Genomic DNA, 25,085 nt, shown 5'->3' with positions numbered 1-25,085 from the left:
AGTGAAAATTGGATAATCATGAAAAAAACGTTATACGCTATATCACTCCAGAAACCAAATTCTACATGAACATTTGTGTTAAGCAAAAAAAGAAAACAATCTGAAATAAGTCAAAGTGCAGAAAGTTTACATCACAGACAGATATATAGAAAATAGAAAAATTTCAATCTGAAATTTTCACCAATCAGATTTCAGTTTTCTTGAAAATGATTGTATTTTATTTCGGTCTACACGTAGCTATGGATCATAATGAGTTTCTCCTAGTGAAATATGCAGCAGACACAGACACTGCTACTCATTGAATCATGTAAATCTATGCTACTTATTGAATCATGTAAATCTATGCTACTCATTGAATCATGTAAATCTATGCTACTGATCATTGAATCATGTAAATCTATGCTACTCATTGAATCATGTAAATCTATGCTACTCATTGAATCATGTAAATTTATTCAAGCATTGGTTCTGCATGCAGGAATCACACCAAATCATTCACTGTCATCACAAGCAGACTGACAGGTGGACAAGAGCTCTCCCTCTGAGCTGCATTGTCCTTGGACATGGGACTTTCAACACACACATACCCCCAGCAGTAGATATACACACAGTAACACTGTATAATTATACAACTCTGCTAGGAGGATTTACGAAAAATACATGCAAATAATAGTGAGGGAAATCTTGTGTATTCCCTTAAAAAAATCCTCCATATCAAGAATACTACGTCTGTGGCTTAATTCCAATTGGTCAATTCTGCAGGTTAACTTTTGGCAATAATCATCTGTACCTGGGGCACACCACATGCAATTTTTTTTAATCCAACACAAAAGTTATAAGCAAGGTTAAAGTTTTCAAAAAGTAGGTCAAACTCCAAGGTCAAGGGTAAAAAATGTTGATACCCACGGAAAGGTCTTGTCACAAGGAATAGTCATGTGAAATATCAAAGCTCTATCACTTACTGTTCAAAAGTTATTAGCAAGGTTAAAGTTTCAGACAGAATGACAGACAGGACAAAAACAATATGCCCCCCCCCCCCCCCCCTTCGATCTTGGGGGCATAAAAACTGTGATTCTCTCTTCTAAATGCTGAGTGTTTGGCTAAGGAACAATCACTACCTATGTTGAAGTCTTTTAAGACTTAAAAGTTTGACACAGCCATGGCACGAATGGGGTTAGAATTCACAACCTCCTGGTCACGAAGTGAATGCTCTAGCACTGAACTAATATCCATGAAGTATTGTTAAATGAGGTGTCGTTGTCACGCTTGTGTGAATGTAAACTGTGGTCATTCGCATCATTAACTTTGTGTATTCCTATCTGAAAACAAGTGTCATTGGCGTGTTAAGAAAATGATGCTATGTGATGTTTACATAAATGGGCTATGAATTTGTTGTCAACAGTTGTAAACAATGTCGTCATTAACAATTTTTTTTAAAAATAATGTTCATTTTATTATTCATGTATTAAATTGTGCAGTTTCTTTTTTTCTGCTGATATAAATGTCTTGCATACATAAACGCACAATATATTCTTTCATAAACCACATAAATAAAATTGACATGCAGAGCATGTAATTCTTTTGGTAACATCAATTTAGACCAAACAATAAATACAAGATATTTTACATTCTTTCATACTGAAAGTTTAATGGCTTATGGAGATGATAATTAATCTTTCCAGTTCTTCCTTCTAATCTTTCTAAAAATACCTGCATAACAATAATCAGAAGACTTCACCTGAGCAGGCAGAAAATGCACATAAGAATTTGAAACATGAAGGAACTGAGCTATTGAATACACATACAAGAAAAACAAATTGCTTTGTTTGCTTGGCCTTATACAATGCTCCACTTCTGTTATCAACCTATAATGAAGGTCAAACCTCCATCATCTTTCTCTTTCAAAACTTTTCAACACCGAAACATCTAAACCTCCACATGACTTAATGTAAATGGTCAGGTACATTGTACCATGTTTTCTTAAGCATGAGATATCCCATGGGCATTAAATAACCTAATATTTCAGACGTTAATAACAGATAAAAACGAAATTATTTTACCTCAATATGAAAACCCACATGTATAGAATGAAAGCTAAAGAGAATTTCTCTTTTCTATCTTAATTTCATAAATTAAAAAATCGAAAAATAATTTAAATTTTAAAGACCATGGTGAATGAGTTGTGTACTTTTGGCAAATCCCTGTCGGCAAACCTTGATTAATATATATGCATAGATGCCTGTGTTGCCCCAATAGATAATGTGCATGTTGAGATACCTGACATGCACTTGTTTTGAGCAGATTATATCTGTAAAGAGGTCTACAAAGTAAGCAGAGCTTGATTAAATACAAAAATACAGCTAGTGCATCACACTTTACTTCATTTCTTTCTGAAATGTTTTCATAATTATTCTTTTCAATAAGTTAATTTACTGCATGTGTGGCTGCATGGAGACACATTCATTTGCAAGACAATCACTACAAATATTGGAAAATTATTTAATCTTTAATCGGCTGCAAGAAGCATCTCCATGGCTAGCTTGCAGATATTGTAAAATCACAAATTTCCCCCAAAAACTCAAATCCTCCAAAACAATAGCTCAACCCGAAATTAAGACCTCACCAACAAGATAATTTTCTCAAACCCCAAAACTTTCACCAAACTAAACTAAAAGATTCTACAGCACTTTTTATTAAAACCTGTAGTCACTCAATAACATTCTGTGTTGTATACATGTACCTAAACCTGCAGTCAATAACATTCTGTGTTGTATATCTAAACCTGCAGTCAATAACATTCTGTGTTGTATACATGTACCTAAACCTGCAGTCAATAACATTCTGTATTGCATACCTAAACCTGCAGTCAATAACATTCTGTGTTGTATACCTAAACCTGCAGTCAATATAACATTCTGTGTTGTATATCTAAACCTGCAGTCAATAATATTCTGTGTTCTATACCTAAACCTGCAGTCAATAACATTCTGTGTTGTATACCTAAACCTGCAGTCAATAACATTCTGTGCTGTACACCTAAACCTGCAGTCAATAACATTCTGTGATGTATACTTAACCCTGCAGTCAATAACATTCTGTGATGTATACTTAAACCTGCAGTCAATAACATTCTGTGTTGTATATCTAAACCTGTAGTTATTCAATAACATTCTGTGTTGTATACTTAAACCTGTAGTCACTAGCTCAATAACATTCATGGTATACAGTAAAACACAGTTATAGCAAATCTCCAGGGTCATTGAAGAACAATTTATCATACATGTATATCCAAACTTCATTATATTGAATAAAATGTTCATTACTTTCCTCACATTGGGGAATAACTTCACAATAAGCATGACTTCGCTATAAGCATGTTCATAAAAAGCTTGTTTAACTGTATCACAAACCTGATGTCACTCAATAAAATTCTGATGTATACATAATGCATGTACTGACACTTACCAATGAATTGATCATGGTAAATTATCCTGTTTAAATGTACATGTGTTTCATGACAATAGAATAGGGGTTTCCACTTGACATAAAAACCTACAAGGATGCAACAAAACATATATACATGGGATAAGAGCCTTGGTGATTTTTATTATGGGAAATACAAAAACAATGGAGGGAAGTGGTAAATTATGCGTGATGGCTTCACAGATTAATATACAAATTAATCACCCCACGTTTCCAATGTTTATAAACCCCCGTAATACACACGACCATAACATCTATTCCTTATTAAAAGACAATTAAATGGCCGCACTATCTTCGTCACATAATACCTGTCTGGTTTCCTCTTGTTGAATCAGCGTATACAAAAAGACTAGCTCTAGTCACTTATTTCATATTTTGGCACCATTTGCACAATTGTGAGTGCAGTGCTAATGTTTTACGATCAATGGCAAAATCTGTATATCATAGTATGAATAACCAGCACATCACTGATAAAGCTGATTGATGAAAGCACCAATTCTCAGTGGCCAATATACACATGAACTCAGATTTTGTTCATAAACAAAATGATAGGTTATGCAGTTACTTCTTGAATTATTAATATATAATGTAACAAATATTTTCTTCCAACTATGGATTGTCTCAGTCCAAACCACCTATTACATGACACGATCTATTACACAACAGTGGTGAAACATGATCAGAGAAAACAACAGCTTGATATCACTGCATCATCCTCATATGTTATACTGTATGAACCAAGCATCAGGCCAAAAAGTCAATCAGTTGAACTGGCCAACATACACAACTACTATTATAAACATTACAAGGAGGCTAGCTGTACAGTCAAACTGGTCTATACCTACATACAAAGTCTTTACACAAACTGGTGTACCTACATATCTATAAACAGTCTGAGTACAGTCAAACTTGACTATAAAGTTCTACAGAGTATCTGTAAACCTGTCTAAACTGTATAACTGCACGGTCGTTCTCCAGTTAGTCATTTGGAATGATACAGAATCTGTGCTCATGAATGACAATGTAGTACACCAAAGATGGGGAATAAACTGTTTAAATGAACATGGCTGTTGTATAAACTGATTTCATATTTGAATATAATTTCAAACAAACTGATTCCTATAGATGAAGTTAATTTGTAATACCTTTAATATCACAATGCAGCAGCGCTCAAGTTGCAAGTTAAATGGTTGCAACCACAACTTCGACTAGCAGTTAAACAGAACTTGTATTTTCATATAATTGAAAAAGTTTCTACAGCATGCTTTATTCAGGCTCCATGAAGTGAGGTTTGTTTATGTGTCCTATCTTTCATATGAGCATGTGTACAAGGTCATTCAAACAGGAGCATAGCACTGGATCAACAGAAGATGTCTGAGAAAAAACTCCTTTCTTCCATTATATGCAACTGTCACAACACATTCTCATCTTTTCATCTCGGTTAGCTCACAAAATTCCCCATAAAGTATAATATCTTAATCTTATGCAACATACACCTAGAGGTGTTATATATGAAGAACCATGAGATTTACAAACAACCTGAGCTAAGATTTTAGCAGCAGAGATTTCATTGCTTGACAAAAAGGTCTCTGATGTCATTTTGTGGTGAATTAAATGAGCGGATCAATGATCTAATCAATGAGATCACCAGCCCTGGGATCATGAATTTCACAATTAATAACTATACATTCATTCAGTCACTGTCAGTTACACAGGAGTGAAGAAGATTGTTAATTATTCCATCATCTTTTAAAGCATTGGCTCCACTCATAGGGTCCCAAGGGATCAGTGACCACGAAACCAGTTTTTGGTGTGTTGTTGTTTTTTTTTTTTTTTTTTTGGTTCTCTTACTGCTACATACCAATTCTGGTCACAAATGGTCAAGTATTTCCCATTCATGTCCAGTTTACTTTTGTTGACATTGCAATACTGATACAATATCACGTTTACATTGTACACATTTTTATCATTTATCATTTTTATATATATTTACATTTCCAATGTTTTTGTCTTTGATATCTCTCCAAATTGTATCATCTTATTGAGCTCCACAAAGCAGGGCACCTCCTCGCTATGTACGAAATCAGTAAATGTTAAGTTTTTCTATGAAGCCCCATGGTGACTTTGACCTTTGACCCCAAAATCAATAGGTCTCTTCTTCTCATGATAACAAAGCTACAAGTGAAAACTATTAAATTCATCAAGGAAAAATGTGGCCTGTAGAGTCTCTACAAACTCCAGCGACGTTACACACACTCCAACACAAACTCATCCACACAAGCTTTTCCTATAAACGTCCTGTAGTGACCTTGACCTTTGAACCCCAAATCAATAGGGTTCTTCCTTTCTTGATAACAAAACTACATGTAAACAATGCACGTATGAATGCAGATATAGTATGTCAATTTAACAGCTGGGAATTCCAACAGAAATGAAAGTATAATGTACAAACATTTTTGAAAATACATATACATAAGTCTGAGCTAAACAGTATACTTTTCATGAAGCATGCCAGCGTGAAGCATTACAGTTCATACCTTCATATATTTTTCAAAAATATCTTTATGAAAACATTAAATCGCAATGTTAACAATGTTGATATTAACAATGTTGGTGAAAATAACGAACAGTGATCAATCTCATAACTCCTACAAGCAATAAAAATAGAGGGTTTTGGCAAACACGGACCCCTTTATATAAAGCGTACATACATTACAAAGTCAACAGTTTGGTTTCATACCACATATAATTCAAACAGATTTAAAAAATTAGATTCTTCCTACATGATTTATTAGCAAATCTGTGTACATTATCTTTTATTGCATTACATGTGTTAATAGGGGTAGCAGACTTAGGATTCAGAATAGCTCAGGGTTATAGCAGACAGAGGGTTAAGGTTAGTGTAAGGGTTAGTACGTTTATGATTAGGGATACCAGAATTACAGTTGGCAAGGTCACGGCTAGGAGTAACAGGGCTGGGATTTAGGATAGCAAGGCTAGGATTAAGGATAGCAAGGTTAGGATTTAGGATAGCAAGGTTAGGATTTATAGCTAGGATAACAAGGTTAGGATTTATAGCTAGGATAGCAAGTTAGGATTCATAGTTGGGATAGCAAGGTTAGGATTTATAGCTAGGATAGCAAGGTTAGGATTTATAGCTAGGATAGCAAGGTTAGGATTTAGGATAGCAAGGTTAGGATTTATAGCTAGGACAGCAAGGTTAGGATTTATAGCTAGGATAGCAAGGTTAGGATTTAGGATAGCAAGGTTAGGATTTATAGCCTGGATAGCAAGGTTAGGATTTAGGATAGCAAGGTTAGGATTTATAGATAGGATAGCAAGGTTAGGATTTAGGATAGCAAGGTTAGGATTTATAGCTAGGATAGCAAGGTTAGGATTCATAGCTGGGATAGCAAGGTTAGGATTTATAGCTCGGATAGCAAGGTTAGGATTTAGGATAGCAAGGTTAAGATTCATAGCTAGTATAGCAAGGTTAGGATTTAGGATAGCAAGGTTAGGATTTATAGCTGGGATAGCAAGGTTAGGATTTAGGATAGCAAGGTTAGGATTTATAGCTAGGATAGCAACGTTAATATTTAGGATAGCAAGGTTAGGATTTATAGCTGGGATAGCAAGGTTAGGATTTATAACTGGGATAGCAAGGTTAGGATTTAGGATAGCAAGGTTAGGATTTAGGATAGCATTAAGGTTATAGGGTTAGCAGGGTTTGGGCTAAAGTTAGTAGGCCCCGGGCTATAGAACAAGGGTTGCAGTGTCAAGGATATGAATGTCAAAATAATCAAAGGTACGATGTTGAAACAATGTGTACCTAAAGTTATCCAACATTATGATGTTGATGATATGAATGATGTAAACAGGCTCCATGGCCATATAAACTGCATGAGAATTAATTGACTAAGTCAAAATTTAGAAACCGTATCCTTGACTTATTAAAATCACATAAATGATCACTTGGAATTTTAAATAATATTTAAAATCTAATTTCAACATGAATTTTATTGATTTAAAGATATCAATATTTTATGGATTAGATCTGTTTCAAAATTTTAAGTCTATTCTCAGTTTATGGTTATGGAGCCTAGATAAGAGGCAAGATGACAACTCCATGTTGATCAACATTGCAATGTTGACAATGCATGCCTACTCTTTTTCTTTTTTACGGTTTGACCTTGTCATTCTATTACATCTACAGTGGTGTGTTTCTGTAAGAAACTTAGTAATTACAGAATTTATCAATCCTTCTGAGAACAGTTAGAAACCGTGGAATGTCTGTCTGGTCGTAACACAGGACGAGTGTACAGACACTGCTGTATATTGAATGTTTTGCCCAAAGCAATTTGGTTTTAAACAGAATATAATTTACAATTTACAATAGAAATCAAATTCTGATGATTATATTTATCATTCAAGCTAATACTTTTCAGATGGTAAAACAAAAATTGCAAAATTCTCCTTTCATTTGATTAAGTCAGCCTTAAAATTTCTTTACAGAGTTGACTAAATGAAAATTTTCAAAACTATTTTGAACATGTTTGCATGTATTTCCTTACATTATATATTCCCACTCATTGAAGCTGCTCAAACAACTTTTCGACTGATTTTGATATTTTCTATTCTTCCAGAAAAAAACCAAAGAACATCCAACTCAAACTTGTTTGAGAAATATAACATTGAAGTGAACTGTGGACCTCCGTCAAAGCAAGAATTCATAAATCAGCTGTTCACTACGCATGATGCTCCAACTCCCATCTAGTGGCACACTTATATCATAAAACAGAAACCTGCATTGTATGTGCAACATCAATACAACAACAGCAATAAAGCACATCCACAATAACCCATTTTCAAGTTATTTATTTGAATCTGGGTGTTTATGACCTCCGTAATTCAGACATTGTTAGGATTTAAGAAACCTTATCTTATCTCTTCCCCATAGAAAGAAATTTCAGTCTGGGTCCAAAGATAAGGAAATTGATCAGCAAATTTTATCTGCTTAAGTTTTTAGGAAAACTGTATCTCATCATATAATAGTATGCCACAGTTATTTTCCCACTCAGAATTTGATAATAGATATTCTAGCCACTCACCTGTGTTGCAATCCATGTGCCTGAAGCATGCAAAGCTCCAACAGAGGGATTTGTTTTTAGTACTGGAGCAATGTGGTACCCCTGACTGCTATCACACAAAATAAAGGCTCCGTCTTTTTTTTCTTTTTGCAAGCAGAAAAAAATCACAGAGTAATGAAATTCTCTAGGAAGCAGTTCACAACGATGGAAAGACAATCAAAACACGGCCTGGAGAAAAATTATATTTCACAGCCACGTATTTTTCATCCTCACAGATCCAGTTTCACTATGATGATCCCGAACTAATGAACAAACACAGCTGATGATATTTTCACCCCCTACTATTCTCTTTTTTTCAGTTTAGAGAAAACCCTTACTGTATACACATACAAAACAATCAGATGTTGAAGACTTCTATATACTAACACACAGGTTAATACAAGCCATGTGCCAAGAATTTTCCTGTGGAAAATAATCTTTTATCAGAGAGCCGGGGCCCTCCACGATAACCTATGGGTCTAAGCTGCCTAACATGTAAATATATCTTGGTGTCACTTATTGTGCTTCCCTTATCATTGCTAGCATACATCCTTGAGAATGTCTTGTCTGAGAATTAATTCATGCTAAATGATGTTGCTACCTGTCTTTAACACTCTGAGGCATTTATAAGGGTCAAAACACACAAATAACTTGTGACACAAATTTATGCATACCTATCTTGATGAATGTTTACTGTGTGTCCAGTGTTTTGTGAACATGTTACAAAATTAGAACGAAAAACAGATCTATTTAAACAAACTAGATGCACAGAGAGAGAGAGAGAGAAATAGAGAGGTTTTGATATGTAGTCCTTACATGGGTGACTTCATATTGCTATCGGATATCATCTGCATTTTAAAGACTGTGTCTCCAGCTTATTAAACCACGGACTGTATCTGTTGGTATATCTGAGCCCCCAGACCTCTGAATAATGTGAAAGATTAAACACACATTAAAGCAGTTGCACATTTAGAAATCATCTCAAGCATGTCTTTTTTCTGTGTTTAAGTGCTACAGATTATAAAAATCTAGGTATAGTCAAGTGGATGGGAAAAACAGGCTAATAAAATATTCTATGTAGGTTGGAGCAATAGCAGAATCATATACACATCAACTTTGTAAATGCATTCCAACCTGAAGAATTATGTTGACACAGCAAATATTTTTTAGCGTAATGGTTATTATTCTTTACAGATCATTAAACTTTAAGATATTCTCAACTTCAAACCATTTGAGGAACAGGCAATACCGACTGAAAAACACATTATAAACTGTCTCACTGAACAGAATCAAATTAAGCTCAGTCTGACACACACATAAACATCCACAAGAAATTCACAACCTATAAAAACGCATTCTTCTATCAGTTGCAGTCCTGGAGCTGGGTGACCTTACTTGACCAATCTATGACTCCCTCGATCTCTGAATGATCTGCAACTTTGTTTTAAATTTCATTGTTAACATGATAAAACTTGCCTAAACTTACATTTGACCACTGATCTACCTGCTGACCAATGCAATCACATGTAATATATAAGTAAGTATGAATCTGACCAATGTGTAACACTGATCCAAATAAGCTTAATCATGTTTCCTCAAGTATAATGCTGACTGTGCATAACTGGGTGAAAAGTACAGTAAAACTTGTTTAGTACAGATATGAATACAGCAAATTTACATGTACAACAAAGTTATTTTTATCTCCAGCAACATCTTGAAATCAGAAATAATGAATTTCGATATTGCTATTTTACAGATAAAACAAACTAATTTTTATTCCATGTATGTATTAACCCATCCATTTATAAAGAATTCTTTTTCCTGGAGAATCATTTTCATATACAAGTTATTCACCAACCATATTTACCTGATTGTTGCTACATTTATTTTGATAACTGGACATCCCTCACAACAAATCGTATTAATTCCTGAGTTAGGAACCACTTATAGTTCGGAAATCATATGAATCACTATCTACGTTGTGATGGGTAACCATCAATTAAATGCAATGTGTTAAATTGTACAACATAAGTGGCGCACCACATTTCCGCAAATTGATATTACATTTCTTTAAGAAATATGCTACGAATTTCTGCAAATCTTTTACTATTCCACAAAAAATATGGCATTACTATATTCCGCAAATATGCGTACCTTACCTGAATTACAGGTAAATACAAAGCATTCTGACCTGGATTACATGTAAAAACATAGCATTTCTATGGCATATTTATTTTAAAATTCTGAAAATACAATTAACATACAGCATTGCATATATAAGTGAAATTCTTAGTGAGAAACAAATTTTAAAATTTTCCCATAAAAATGGATATATAGATTTAGCGAGAGCTAATTTTAGTGACTTTATAATTCCACGAAATAAAACTATTACACATAATAAATAATTAGCGATATTCAATTCTAGCGATCTCATCACCCTCACTGATAATGCCAAAATTAAATCCTCGCTACATATTCTGGTTACATAGTACTAGCATTCATTTTTAATTCTAAGCAATGGCACAACATAAAATGTTCTGAACTGTACACATATTAAATTGGTGCCAGAACATATTACATGTCTGTTCAGGTACCACATTTGTACCCGACAGCCTTAAAAAATTAATTTGGGGAAACTTCGTGTTTCAATTATTTCGCATATTCTGTACACAAAAAGTCAAGTTCTTCTTTGTCACTTTTGCGTACTGTTGCTGGTGCTGTCAGAGACATGATTTTGATGTAAGTTATTTGGAGTTTTTGCAACACGTCTGTGAATACAAATATATCTGGGTGTGGGGAATAGAATGGGCATGTCAGGACTCTAGCCCATTTGTATAGTGTGCTTTCCCCATATATGGAGTTGCAGTCCAAATTTGTGGTGGAAACCTAGTATTAGATTGTGCAGATATATAAGAGTTATAATCACACGACTTGAGGTAAATTGCGGAAACGTAATACTTCAGTGCAATTATGGCTATATATATTCATTTGAAGAAATGTAACAACACTTTGCGGAAAAGTAAAACTAACATTTTTCAAAATTTGCAGAAAAGTAATATGCTCAACCAAAGTACCAGTGGCAGGCAAGTCCTGCATGAGATAGAAATAATTACCCCAATAAAAAAAGAACTACTGGTAGCCATTATACACAAAGTTTTCATCAAATCTGTTTATCAGTGCTGAAGATATATACTCTGGACAAGTTGTGTCTACAGACAGACAGATTGAGTCATGGAGGGGGTGGGGGTTAACCATAACTTTTGCTCTGGATCGAAAGCTCACTTGAGCCTTAAGCTCAGGTGACCTACAAATTAACATGGGCCAAATGACCTTGAATCAGGACAAAGTCACACTGTCTGGCCAGTGTCTCCCTATATAAGAAAGCTAATTAAGGCCAGCGAGGACAAAATTTAGTCAGATGAACAGAAAGACTCTGCAGACGAGTCCTATATACTTCCTCTGAGAAAATAGATGGATATGTCTAAAATACCATCCCCATAAAGTAATCCCCCATAAATCAAAGTGATAGGCTGGTTTTCTTTCAGGTGACATCACTAATGCCACTCCACCAACCATAACACACACGACAAAATTCATCACAGGCTAGGACTATGCTCAACAAATGGGATTTTTTGAAACCGATCTCTTGTTCCCCCTCCAAAAGCATATTGAGTCAACTTTCATAGGATTATGTACAAAAGCTGCCATTTAAATGGTGGGCATACCGCATCAAATGGTTTTCTTTAGTAATAATTACCTTAAATTCTTTAAAAGAGGTATAGCTTTCAAACAGGTGTAAATTTTATCACAAATATGTGCACAATTGTAGTGAAGCATGCAAAAAACATTTTAAACTCAATTTGGAAAACTGAAAAGATGAAAGGCATCAAGTGTCAAAGTAGAAACCACAAGCCTTAAGATTTAGATTCCCCGACACATTTCATCCTCCTTACTAAACTAAAATTAAATACCAACCTGTTGCCAATTAAGCTTTTTAATACAAAATGTCAGTACGAGAATGCCTTAAACTAAATTCACTAAATTAACTCAAATACATCTAATTGATGCACAAATAGCTCTAAATTTCATGAGGCAGATCAATTTGGGATAAAAAAGAAAAAAGACATGTTTGTGATTTGTACCTTTCCTCTAATGTTACAAGTTTGACCTTTGTGAAGCTTTAACCTTAGCTCTAACAAGTTATGATCAAGAGTGAAATAAAGTTACAGAAAGGCATCAGACAATTAATCTGATTCAAGCTAAAGTTTCATTTATAAAACATGTAAGTACAATATTTGTTGCAATTGATTGACAAAGTGTAGTAGCAAGAATGAAGTCTGGCTCATGTGCCGAGGACAATATGAGACATCTATATACTTCTAAATTCACAAAATCTGCCAATAAACTCCGAAAAGCTTGTTCATTAGATACTGCTTGTGCCTTTAATATTGCTTCATATGCGAGGTAAAGTCTGTAAGCTATAATAGAATCTTACTTGATTAGTAAATATCCTAAAATTAATTAAAACCTACTTTTGTTTTCGATAAACTACCTTGAAATAGCAAAAATGAGAGTAGAGTGGCAGATGTAAGCCAGTTTTCTTTTATCTAAAATGTCAACTTAATGATAATACAATATGAAGTAAACCCATTGTTTATCAATGCTTGATTTTGATCTTACAGAAGAAATAAGTCTTGATTATTGTTAAACAAATAAAATATGCCTGTTTGTTTCTTCAATCGGTGATTTATATTAATCTTGAATCAACCTTATGGAAATTTCCAAAACGAAGTAAGGCGTAGTGTAGTCTACAACCAATCACATTCTCAGTCCTTTCTGAAAAGCGGAGAAGTTGCAATTGGTTTACAACATGATCAGCATAAAATTGTGTAGGTGTTCAGTGTTAGTTATACTTTTAATAGTTTAAAACTGTCCAATATGTCAGATATCGAATGGTCCGTGACTGCAGTCCTGGGAAGTTTGCACCATAAATTATTTTACCAAAATTAGGTTGTACACTACCTGACAATGTCCAAGAAATCAGGCCATTTTTTATAATATAACAGTTTTAGTGTTTGTCATTTCAGTTGTGGATCCAGAGGGGGGTTTCGGAGGTCGTCCCCCTCCCCCCTTTTCATCAGAAAAGTTTACTTATAAAGGATAAAAATCACATATTTTGAGGGTGGACCGCCCCCTTTGAAAACCAAAATTAATGGTAGTCCCCTAGAGATCCTTTGAAAAATTCCTAAATTCCTGGATCCGCCCCTGCATTCATATAGTGTATTGTTTTGATTATTGTGTTTGACTAGAAGAAACGACATGTATTCATAATTTTGCCCTTAAACTGTCGCACTGGACAAAAAAAACACCATTATAAACACATTTGCAATACTGAGTTTTTTAAATTTTTAAATTCTGAACAACCGTTCATTTTGTCTTTGGTCAACTATCAGCATGACGGATTACAATTGCAATTGTAAAATCACTATCTAATTATCAATATGGAGTCGATAGATCATTTATGTTCCATAAGAAACATTTAATTTGCAGCTCCAAGTGACTTCCTAATAATCAAGTTTTATAGACAATCAATTCATGTGTGCAACAATTCAAACACAAGTCATTTAAGAAGTCCTTCCTCTATGCAATATTATTCAATTGTGATTCCCCGCGTTTGCACGGAATCTGTGTGATAAATACAATGAGATCTAATTTAAGTACATTGGATTACATTTGCTGGACAGATGGTTTGTTTCCTTCTCTGAAGTTGATGGGTAATTAAACATCAATGCAGTTTCTAAGCTTTAGGGACTAACTCCTATATGCAAGTAGGTTTATAGAGTTATACTTAATGTCCAGCAGCCAACCAGCTTTGCTAACAACCCCCACCCCTCAAATTCAACACATGGATTTTGGAATATAGAAGAAAAAAAAAATGATTTTATGGTCAATTCACCCTTCTAAAATTATAGTTTCATTTTTATATTTGATTGTTGATTCTTCAAATAATATATCTTAATAACAAATAAATATTATAAAATAAGTATGCTGCGGTACTAATAAATGTTTTATCAATTAGCACACAATGTCAGAAAATTGCAATTTTCCTTAAACAGCATTATTAAAATTTCACAAAAACTGCTTGAAACAATATAATAGTATTCATAACAATTTTATGAAACTGTTTCTTTCAAAAATATACAAAATGTTTGTGAAAATTAAAGGAAATCAATTGCAACGAAAACAGATTTATTGCCCTTGGGTTCAATATTTTAAAGCATATAATTGATCATTCATATATTTAACTTAGACTTTTGAAATAATTTATGGTTAACAAGATTTTTTTTAGTAATTTTTACAATAACTATTGAAAAAGACTCCCTACAAAATTTATGTTCGTGTCAGGCATAAATCTTGTTAAATCATTAATTGACTGCAAAATCTTATGATGTCATAGGTGGGTGGAACTAAATTTCAAATTGTAATGATCTAAACAAAAATTTACTAGCATGTATTGATCTGCCCTAATTCTTTTGTGAAATCCTAACCCCACCAATTTTAATAGTAGTCTCTTTTTTTAGTTGGTCTTTTTTCTGCCCCAAAAGAGGATTGCTTATTCCCATTATGGCACAATGCAATGGGATTTTTTTTTTCAAGTAAAGGGGGTTAAAATATTTGCTTGATATGAGTGTTTGATGTACCCAATTTGTTCTGTTGAACAAGATCGAGGCCCATATTTTAAGATTTTCCCTTAACTTTCGCATGTAAAACTTTTATCTCTATTGTGGCCCCAACCTATGCCGGGGGTGGGGGGTGGGGGTGTCATGATTTTAACAAACTTGAAACTGCCCTATGTCAGGAAGCTTTCATCTAAATGAAAACGTTTCTAGCCCAATGGCTTTTTAAAGATTTGATCCTCTATTGTGACCCCATCCAACCCACGGGGACCATTATTTTAACAAACTTGAATCGGCACTATGTCAGGAAGCTTTCATGTAAATATGTACTTTCAAGGCACAGTGGTTCTGGAGAAGATTTTTAAAAGTTGTGAATGTATTTTCATTATTTTGCTATTATCTCCCCTTGGAGAAAGGTGTGGCTCTTCATTTGAAGAAACTTGAATCCCCTTTACCCAAGGATGCTTTGTGCCAAGTTTGGTTGAAATTGGCCCAGTGGTTCTGGAGAAAAAGATTCTTAAAAGTTGTCAATGTATTTTCACAAATTTTGCTATTATCTCCCTTTGAAAAGGGGATGTGGCCCTTCATTTGAATCCCCTTCACCCAAGGATGTTTTGTGCCCAGTTTGGTTGAAATTGACCCAGTGGTTCTGGAGAAAAAGATTTCTAAAAATTTTTAGTATGTATATTTTTGCTATTTCATTATTACATGTACATATCCCCTGGGAGAAAGGCATTGCCCTTCAATTGAACAAACTTGAATCCCCTTTGCCCCAAGGATGCTTTGTGCCAAGTTTGGTTGAAAATGTGAAAGTTTATGGACAGACAGACTGGCGGATGATGGGTGAACAGAAAAGCTCACTTGAGCCTTCAGCTCAGGTGAGCTAAAAAGGATTTGAAATTTACTCAGTTCAAAACAAAACAGAAACAAGAGGCCCATGGGCCACATCACTCACCTGAGTCAACTTGTCCCATATCTAAAGATTTTCCATATATATCTGCATGTAAAACTTTGGTCCCTATTGTGGCCCCAACCTACCCCAAGGGGACCATGATTTTTACAAACTTGAATCTGCACTATGTCGGGAAGCTTTCAAGTAAATGTAAACTTCTTTGGCCCAATGGTTCATGAGAAGATGATTTTAAAAAATTTCTATATATATCAGTATGTAAAATTTTGATCCCCTATTGTGGCCCCATCCTACCCCTGGAGGTCATGATTTGAACAAACTTGAATCTGCACTATCTCAGAAAGTTTGAATGTAAATTTCAGCTCCTTTGGCCCAGTGGTTCTTGAGGAGAGGATTTTTAAATGACCCCACCCTGTTTTTGCATTTGTGTAATTATCTCCCCTTTGAAGGGGGCATGGCCCTTCATTTGAACAAACTTGAAAGCCCTTCACCCAAGAATACTTTCTACCAAGTTTGGTTGAAATTGACCCTGTGGTTCTGGAGAAGAAGATGAAAATGTGAAAAGTTTACAACAATGACAGACAACGGACAAATTTTGATCAGAAAAGCTCATTTGAGCCTTCAGCTCAGGTGAGCTAAAAATATTACTCGTTCACTTGACTAGGATAAAATAAATGTTACAATGCTCCAAAAACTTCACAAATTCAATGTTTCTTGCACCATTTCTCCCCCCCCACCCCCCCCCCCCCCCCCCCCCCCCCCCCCCGACTTGCTTCCAAACGGTTTTGTTAATGTTATGTAGTCCGCCATGTTTTTATTGTGTTCTACTTTCATTTTCTGCAAAGCGGACTAAAAATACCCGACTTGTGATGTTCAGATATTTTTGGAAAACGCTATCACGGGTATTGTCATTTAATACTAAAAGACGTGTATCGATCCGTATATCGCCAGGATGAGTATCAAGATGAATCGGTGCACCTCTACTGCATTGTCTGACAATTTATCAGATGTATAGTGCTTAGAAGACTAAACATCGTACCCATTTTTAACAGTAGCTTTATCCGTCATTCATTAATTATAACTGTAGTGCTTTTGTTTACGTATAATATACAAAATACATGCTAATGCAAACATATTAAAAAATAATCCCTAACTTCAAACTAACACTTACAGAGATTTTTTTACCCCTTGAATCCAGGGGCCAGGGCCTTCAAGTTTGGGGAAAATATCAATATTTGATTGAAATTGGGAAATTTGTTTCATACAATTGAATAGGTAAAACAAGCAAACATTTAACCATTTGATATTTCATTATCAATGTGGCTGGCTTAAACAAGCTTTAATTTCCAGTCTTTGGCAGAAAAAAAAACTGTCACAAATTTTTTGCAACAGAGTGTCACTGAGGTTGGATGGCCCCTCGTGGCATATTCTCATCAAAGCATCCATATCGTTTGGGAATTTTTAGGCATCATTTTGGGAAAAACACCTGCTTTTCAGCATTGGGAATGGGGTCGAATTTATACGCTTAAGGTATGTTTATTTACCTGTCAAATAAAACATGCAACATAAAACATTACACAATATTGGAGTCAAACTTAATAACTTCAATTTCTCAAACCCTCAGATATCTCAAAGTTTTCCTTCAGTCATAACAAGTTTGAGATATCAAAGTTTACCTGTATATATATGGTAATTAATATTTGGTCTAAACGATCGAAAGTTACATGACAACATCGAAAAACTCCAGTTTTCATTTTATATACAGCATTACATAACGAGATCGGAATCGGTTTTCGCTAGTTTGACAGTTTGAAGTCTTTTACAAAGACTGTAATTGAGTAGATGTTAAGCCTAACCCACTCGTTCCACCAAGACAATGTTGCATGTTGTAGATAATATCCAGATTAACCCAACCTATATTAGATATGGAAATAACTAAAATAATAACACAATGAATCGTAATCACATCAATGTATGTTACTAAAAATACATCAACAATAGGGTTAACCCATTGAATAGATTACTGATTAGCAAAGACAAAGGCATTATCACCCACACTGATTCCAAAAACTGCCTTCCAATACCTTAAATTAGATTCCTCTATGTTTCTCAAAAGCGAACTGAAGTCCAGCACTATAATTATCTGGATGACAATGAAAACATCAGTAGGATAACTTTATTATCATGAAATAGTGCATCAAAAACTGAAACCGATGATAGAGATTATAGGGGAACAGAACCTGATTAAATGCCATTATAAAAGTAGGCAGGCCGTCTGGCATCTTGTTTTTAAACATTCAACAAAAGACAACCAAATGCTTGCCCAGAGAGAAAATGTCTTTTCCTGATTTAATGATGGTGACTTTTATTGAAATTAACGAGAAAGTTGACCCCTGTGGCTATCAACTCCCCATACAACTTTCTTCTTTGTAAATTCTGTACATACATACTTTAATAAAACTAGCATTTGAAAAATAAAAACAATGACCCAATTAAACACTATTTGGCACCATGTCAAAACCGGAGAGATGAACCATAAAAACAAAGCCTTTCATCCCCTACACTGCATAAATGAGGCTTGCAAATCATCATCTTCCATTGAAGAAGACACTAATTACAGAATCATCCAACTTCATCTTCCATTCAAGAAATAATAACATAATCATCCAACTTCATCTTCCATTCAAGAAATAATTACAGAATCACCCATCTTCTGTTTCCAAGAGGATGAGAACTACAAAAAAAATTCCGGAATCATTAACAAAGTTTACTGGAGAGTGGGAACTGTAAAAGGGACAACCATTATTGATGACAGTAAACTTGGATTACTCCCTGTGAACTTTATAATCTCAATTCTTCATTATAAACAAACAAGTCCATAGGCCATATCACTTACCTGAGCAGTTCCATTTTCCCCTGTATTACATTAAATCATTAATATGACCCTACCCTAGCCATGTGGAGCAGAGTGTGAACAAACTTTCAATGTAGCTCAAAGAGACTCATTCTAAATTAGACATACCATGTGTCCTTGTGGTTCTTAAGAAGATTTTCAAAGAATTGTTCCGTATTTTCCTATGAACCATTGTGGCCCCACCCTGATTCCTGGGGCCATGGCGTGAAACAAAGTGAATCTACACTTGACAAGGATGCTTTAATATTGTGCCCGTGACTCTAAACGACGATTTTTGAAAACTTTTCCTACATGATGTTTAAATTAACAACATTGAGGCCCAGGGCACATAATGTGAACAAACTTGAATCTACACAACGTAAGGATGCTTGCCTATCTGAGTATTTGACATATTGCGATTCTTTACAACAATATTTAAAAGAGTTTTCCTCTATATTTCAATGCAAAACTTTGAACCCTATTGTGGCCCAAACATGACTAGGAACTCATGGTTTGAAGATTATTGAAAACTCCACCCTATTTTCATTTTCCTTAACAGTCTAACCTTGGAATGGGGCATCATCCTTCATTTGAACCTGAATCTCAAGAATAATGTGTGGCAAGTTTGGTTGAATTTGGCTCAGTAGTTCTTTAGAAGAATTCCAAAATGTGAAATGTGATGACAAGTGACAGACAAACTTTAATCTAATTTGCAACATTTATGCAAATTCAAGAATAGTGGCCCAGATTCTGATTTCAAAATTCAAGATCCCAAAGGAATATGATGTCACAATGACAATCTGTCAAGATGATTCCAATCAAAATTCACAGCATCAGATATGTCAGTCATGAACCTACCTGTTACAACAATAATCAGGGCTGTTGAAGAGGTTCCCACATCTGCTTTCTCTCCTTTTTTTCTCTCCATCCCTTTCCCCCTCCTCCTTCTCTCCCCCTCCCTTCTACCCCAACCCTACTGAGAGGTTCCTGTATGTGAAATATTTAAAATTTTGCTCAAGTTAAATTCTTCTCCAACATCTGGTTTCTGTGGTGCTAAGCAGATGGGAGTCACAGATCATCCCTAGGATGGTCCTCTGCCATTCCCAGTCAATTACAGCTAGAAGGAGTTAAGACATGCAATGGCCAGATAAAGAACCAAGGACACAATGCAAAACACCAAGAGCCCAGACTGGGATTCAAACCAGCATCCTCTGGGTTACTGACTGGTCAACTATGACCACTAAGCCATGCCTTAAAAATTCTAAACTATATAACCCCCAAAAAATCACATGACTAAAATTTTATCCTAGAAAGAAAAAGAATAAATAAATGATTTATTTCAACTTGCATCCATCACCAAAAGAACTGCAACTCTCACAAGCTTGATGTAAAAAATGAATAAACACACTGCTTGCATCAGTTCACATTTCTCAATTTCCTCGTCATGACACATCAAAGTTATATAACTCTGTGATCATCTATTCACGATTGTACAAAAATATACCAGGAAACGTTGATAGAGTATCTAAAACTTGAAATAAAATTCTTCAATTCTGTTCCCAAACAAAAACACAAGATAAGTTGTAGTCTGACACGACGCCTCACCTGCTGATTGGGTCAAGTTCCTCACGTTTCATAACATGCACTAGTAACAAAGCTATCCCTTGTCTTTCGCCATTGTTATTCAGTCAGTGCCTGACACCATCCCAAATTAAGGTTCGTCTATAAAGAAATTTGAAAATAAATAGAATTACATTCTGGTGTCTCTCTAAAACATATTCCTACCCATGGTAAAAAATTCATGATGAATTCCGTTTACAATTGCTGCATCTTTTGTCATATTATCAAATACAGATTATATATTACATAGCATTTTTTTTAGTCAAAGATCTGTCTTCGCTCGTCTCAACGGTCACACCATAACCATTTTATTTCAAAATTCCTCATGACAAAAACTAAGAACTATTAAAACTATTCAGAAACCATTGTCTGTGGCGTCTATGTATAAAGTTTTAACTTTTGTACAGTAGAATTGCTTTTAATGACCACAAAAATGGGGACCAACTCTTAATAGCTGTTTCACTTGAATGACTTCATCCTTTCAGCTTTTCTGGCCCAGTGGTTCTTGATAAGATTTTTAAATGACCTCTCCCTATTTTTGCATTTTTGTGATTATCTCCCCTTTGAAAGGGGCATGGCCCTTCATTAGAACAAAGTTGAATCCCCTTCATCCAAGGATGCTTTGCGCCAAGTTTGGTTGAAATGGCCCAATGGGGTTCTCAGGCAAGTTAAAAAGTAGCCAAAACCAATACATTCTATTGCATAATCCATGTGCAAAGTATTTTCTTTAGAGAGAAGTGAATAAACCTGTCTCCTTCTCCGAAGAGTGCAAGGGGAATTACAAATAGTCGTCAGCGATTGTTACATGTACATTAATATGTACATGTGTAGTAGTATATTTTTAGATCTATCTGGATAGTTTAATGTCACAATTTCAAATAAATATTTCTGATAATTCCCTGTGGATTTCCCTATTCAATGGACAAAAAACAAATGCACACATACTTTGTTTTACCCTGTATTTACTAGATCTAATTTAGTACTTGCCTGCGCTTCAAGTTTGAAGCATGAAAATTGCGGGAAAATTATAAATACCGATCCCGATTATATTGCCTATTCAAACCCGGTTTGTCGAAAATATTTGCGGAGAGTCCAGGATCCCATAAATATTCAAAATGAAATGGGGAACAATAATAATATTTATCGTTATCATTGTCATTATCATGTTGCTTGGCAAGCAATTAGCTTATTTTAATACGCTAAAGAAGCGATAGCATATTTAAAGACATTAATAATTTCTATATTAGATTGCTTGTCAATAATTTCATGCCAAATGTGAACTCAGGCGCGTAGCCAGAATGAAAATGAAGTGAACGCAAAGTACGGCAAGGAGTTTGGGGGGCCACCTTGAAGCCCCCAGTGGGTCCAGGGCAAAGCCCTGGTGGGGGCTCAAGGGGGGGGGGGGGGGGCTCCTGTGTTTTACAAATGATATATCAATTCAATTCAATTCAATTCAATTCTTTATTGGCACTAAAGCACATTATATAAGAATGTGTTGTTAGCCATACATAGATACACATATATATTTGTGGTAGAGCATCCTTACCCGTCTGGAATAATAAAATGTTTAATTTATATTATTACATGTGTTCAGTGTTTTTAATTTTACGATAAATAATATCAGCTTAATATGTGCAATAAATACACAAACAGGTTTCCATAGTTGGTATTGAACAACTTTTAATATTTGAGTATTTCCCTTATGGCCAGCTATAGTTTAGGTTGGTTACGGATTGTTTTTCATGGTTCATCGGTTCGTTTCTTAATTATTGGTCACATGACAGTTCTTGGTCAGTGTAAGATTCAGTTTGAATTTAGAAATTGAATTGGACAGTTGTGTCATACTTTAGTTGAAAACTTTGGACATTTGGACTTACAGACTACAATCTACTAATCAGGTCAGTTACTAATTATGTTAAGGATTTTATGCATAGAGTGAGTGAGAGTAAGAGTAGTATGATTATTTTATTTCTATTTATTTCATAATGAGTATTGCTTCAGAAATCTGAGTAATATATATGTTTGTATTAATTGATAGATATACACCAGATCTACACATTACTATAGATCCATCCGGATTCTAATACCACATATTTGGTAAGAGTGTGTTATGTATTGTTTAGGTGGTGTTTGATATGTTTGTCTTGCCATTATATGTTCTGGACAGGTTCTTAGTTTAAATGCAGAATATTAAGTAAATTGGATTAATTATGATTTTATATTAATGATGTGATCTGATGAAGAAAAGACAATTCTATTTATGTGATTAATGAAGATTAATATGGAATTATTTCTTTGTCATGTCTGTCCGTGATTTTATGTCGTGTAATATGTAATGTGTGCATGTTTAATATTTGTTATTACTTGTTGTAGAATCTTTTGGATGATATTTATTGGATAACATTTGGATGATCTGTGAATGATGTTATTCTGAGCGATTGTGATAAATAAACCTTGTGACCGGTATACTTGTTTGAGTTATCACCCGGTAACATATTGAAACATTACAAAATATCAAACTGTTGAAAACTTATTTCTAACATTAAAACAGTCTCTGATGTATAGACAGGTTTGTTTTGTAGATACAAGGTTATGTGGATTTAGTAAACATTTTGTGCATAGAAACAGGTTTTTTTCGTCAGTTTCCAAAACAAAAAGAATGCACAAAATTATTTTCTTATGTGTTTTATAATGCCAAATCATCATGTGTACTTTGACTCACTTTACACTTGTTTTACGAATTGTTTTGTCCATTTGTTCTAGTTGTTTTCGACTGGTATATATGGTAAATGTTACTGATAATACAGAATATCCTAAATCCATCTAGGACGACGCTACTCTTAACTTCTGAACTGTTGTATGAAAAGTTGAAGATAAGGAACAGTGATCAATCTTATAACTCCTATAAGGAATACAAAATTTACAGTTGGGCAAACACAGACCCCTGGATATGCAAGAGGTGGAATCAGGTGCCTAGGAGGAATACGCATCTTCTGTCGACCGGTCACACCCGCCGGCCCGTGAGCCCTATTTCTTGATGAGGTAAACGGAGTAATCCGTAGTCAAATTGGTATGCAAAGAACGGCCTAACAATTGATATATGAAAAATGTCAGACAGCATTTGACCCAATGGCAAACCAGATCGTTACAAGGTGTCCCGTGGAAAAGGACCAAAGTTGTTTTAGAGGGAGTATGTCAATAATAAAGACCAAAGTTATAAGGTAATGGTATAAATACATACGATCCTCAACTTTGCAAGAATAGCGAAATTCTCCGCCTTCCCTCATATAAGAACACACTAGTAAATACTTTTATAACCTTCCCTCAAATAAGAACACACTAGTAAATACTTTAGAGATCTACTATTTAGAAACTCGTTTGATTTGTAGATGGATTTTAACAGTAATATACTTAGTGATTAACATGATTCCTGTTCGCGGTACTTGTTTCCATCGGATTCAGTAACAACTGACGCGGGCGTTATATTGCGAAAATACATGAAGAAGTTAGATTACTAATAATTGTTATTATACATTTGATGGTCATCGTGATTGAATTATTCTTGGATTTTCACATTCTTTAGTTAGAAACATAACACACATACAGATTAAATTTTGTTGTAGACATTTATAGATACATGTAGAATGAAAACAATGATGAATACAAAAGAAGGGGGAAAAGAGCAAAGTTACATATTGCGAAAATTCAAAGTAAATGAAACTTCATTGAAATTAATGAAATTACACCATGCAAATCATAGGCGTCGAGGGTATATTAGAAAGGACTCTAGCTTCGTTGATCAGGACGCTTTCTACTGAAAAAATGGAGACGGGTAAAGACTTATTGTTGGGGAAGATTAAGCCGCCCCCCCCCCCCTTCTCGTTCCAACATCCATGTAAATTAAACTTTTTATAGTAGTCTAGCTTACATTAATAATTCCCAGCATGAGACCGTTGGAGTTGAGTTACCAATTTGCAATAATAAATAAACGATATACGTATTTGTTTGTGATATCCTCCATCAAATGACTGTCCTCCTGGAAGACGCATTTTATGTTGGTGACATCGATAGAGAAATTACATGTACATGCAATGCATTACACCAAGGAAGACATGCCGTCAATTTAATTAAATACATTATATCTTCTATATGGCAAAAATAATGACATGATTTCACTCACTTGGAGACGTCACCAATGCCGGTGAAGGGCTGCAAAATTTAGGCCTATGCTTGGCTCTTATACGGCCTTCGAGCAGGGAGGGGGTCTTTATCGTGCCACACCTGGTATGACATGGGACTTCGGTTTTTGCGGTTTCAGACTCATCCGAAGGTTCACCCCAATTAGTCGCCTCTTACGGATCCCTAGGGGACTACAT

General features: G+C 34.8%; 1 protein-coding gene and 1 long non-coding RNA gene across 12 annotated transcripts in view; one reads left to right on the top strand and one right to left on the bottom strand.

Annotated features, from left to right (window-relative positions):
* LOC125659151 (nuclear hormone receptor HR96-like) overlaps positions 1-20,721 on the bottom strand; it is a 124,674-nt gene extending 103,953 nt beyond the window's left edge. For 4 of the 11 annotated variants that reach the window (XM_056149540.1, XM_056149541.1, XM_048890724.2 and 1 more), the window contains exon 1: positions 8,592-9,189. In XM_056149540.1, the coding sequence (XP_056005515.1) occupies positions 8,592-8,607 (16 nt within the window). In that variant the 5' untranslated portion in view covers positions 8,608-9,189. Of the gene's footprint in view, positions 1-8,591; positions 9,190-19,947; positions 20,450-20,694 lie in introns of those variants that run through there. The other 7 variants (XM_056149534.1, XM_048890734.2, XM_048890737.2 and 4 more) reach the window with 4 other exon arrangements.
* Positions 20,722-22,243: 1,522 nt separating this feature from the next.
* LOC125675821 (uncharacterized) lies at positions 22,244-23,175 on the top strand. The gene is made up of 2 exons (XR_008798641.1): positions 22,244-22,607; positions 22,748-23,175. It is a non-coding gene; the product is annotated as an uncharacterized LOC125675821 (long non-coding RNA).
* Positions 23,176-25,085: the final 1,910 nt, after the last annotated feature.

Source organism: Ostrea edulis, chromosome 9, assembly GCF_947568905.1.
Source record: "Ostrea edulis chromosome 9, xbOstEdul1.1, whole genome shotgun sequence".
Classification (NCBI taxonomy): Eukaryota; Metazoa; Mollusca; class Bivalvia; order Ostreida; family Ostreidae; genus Ostrea; species Ostrea edulis.
The sequence above is the reverse complement of the archived record's forward strand: the minus strand, read 5'-3'. Positions and strand labels throughout refer to the sequence as shown.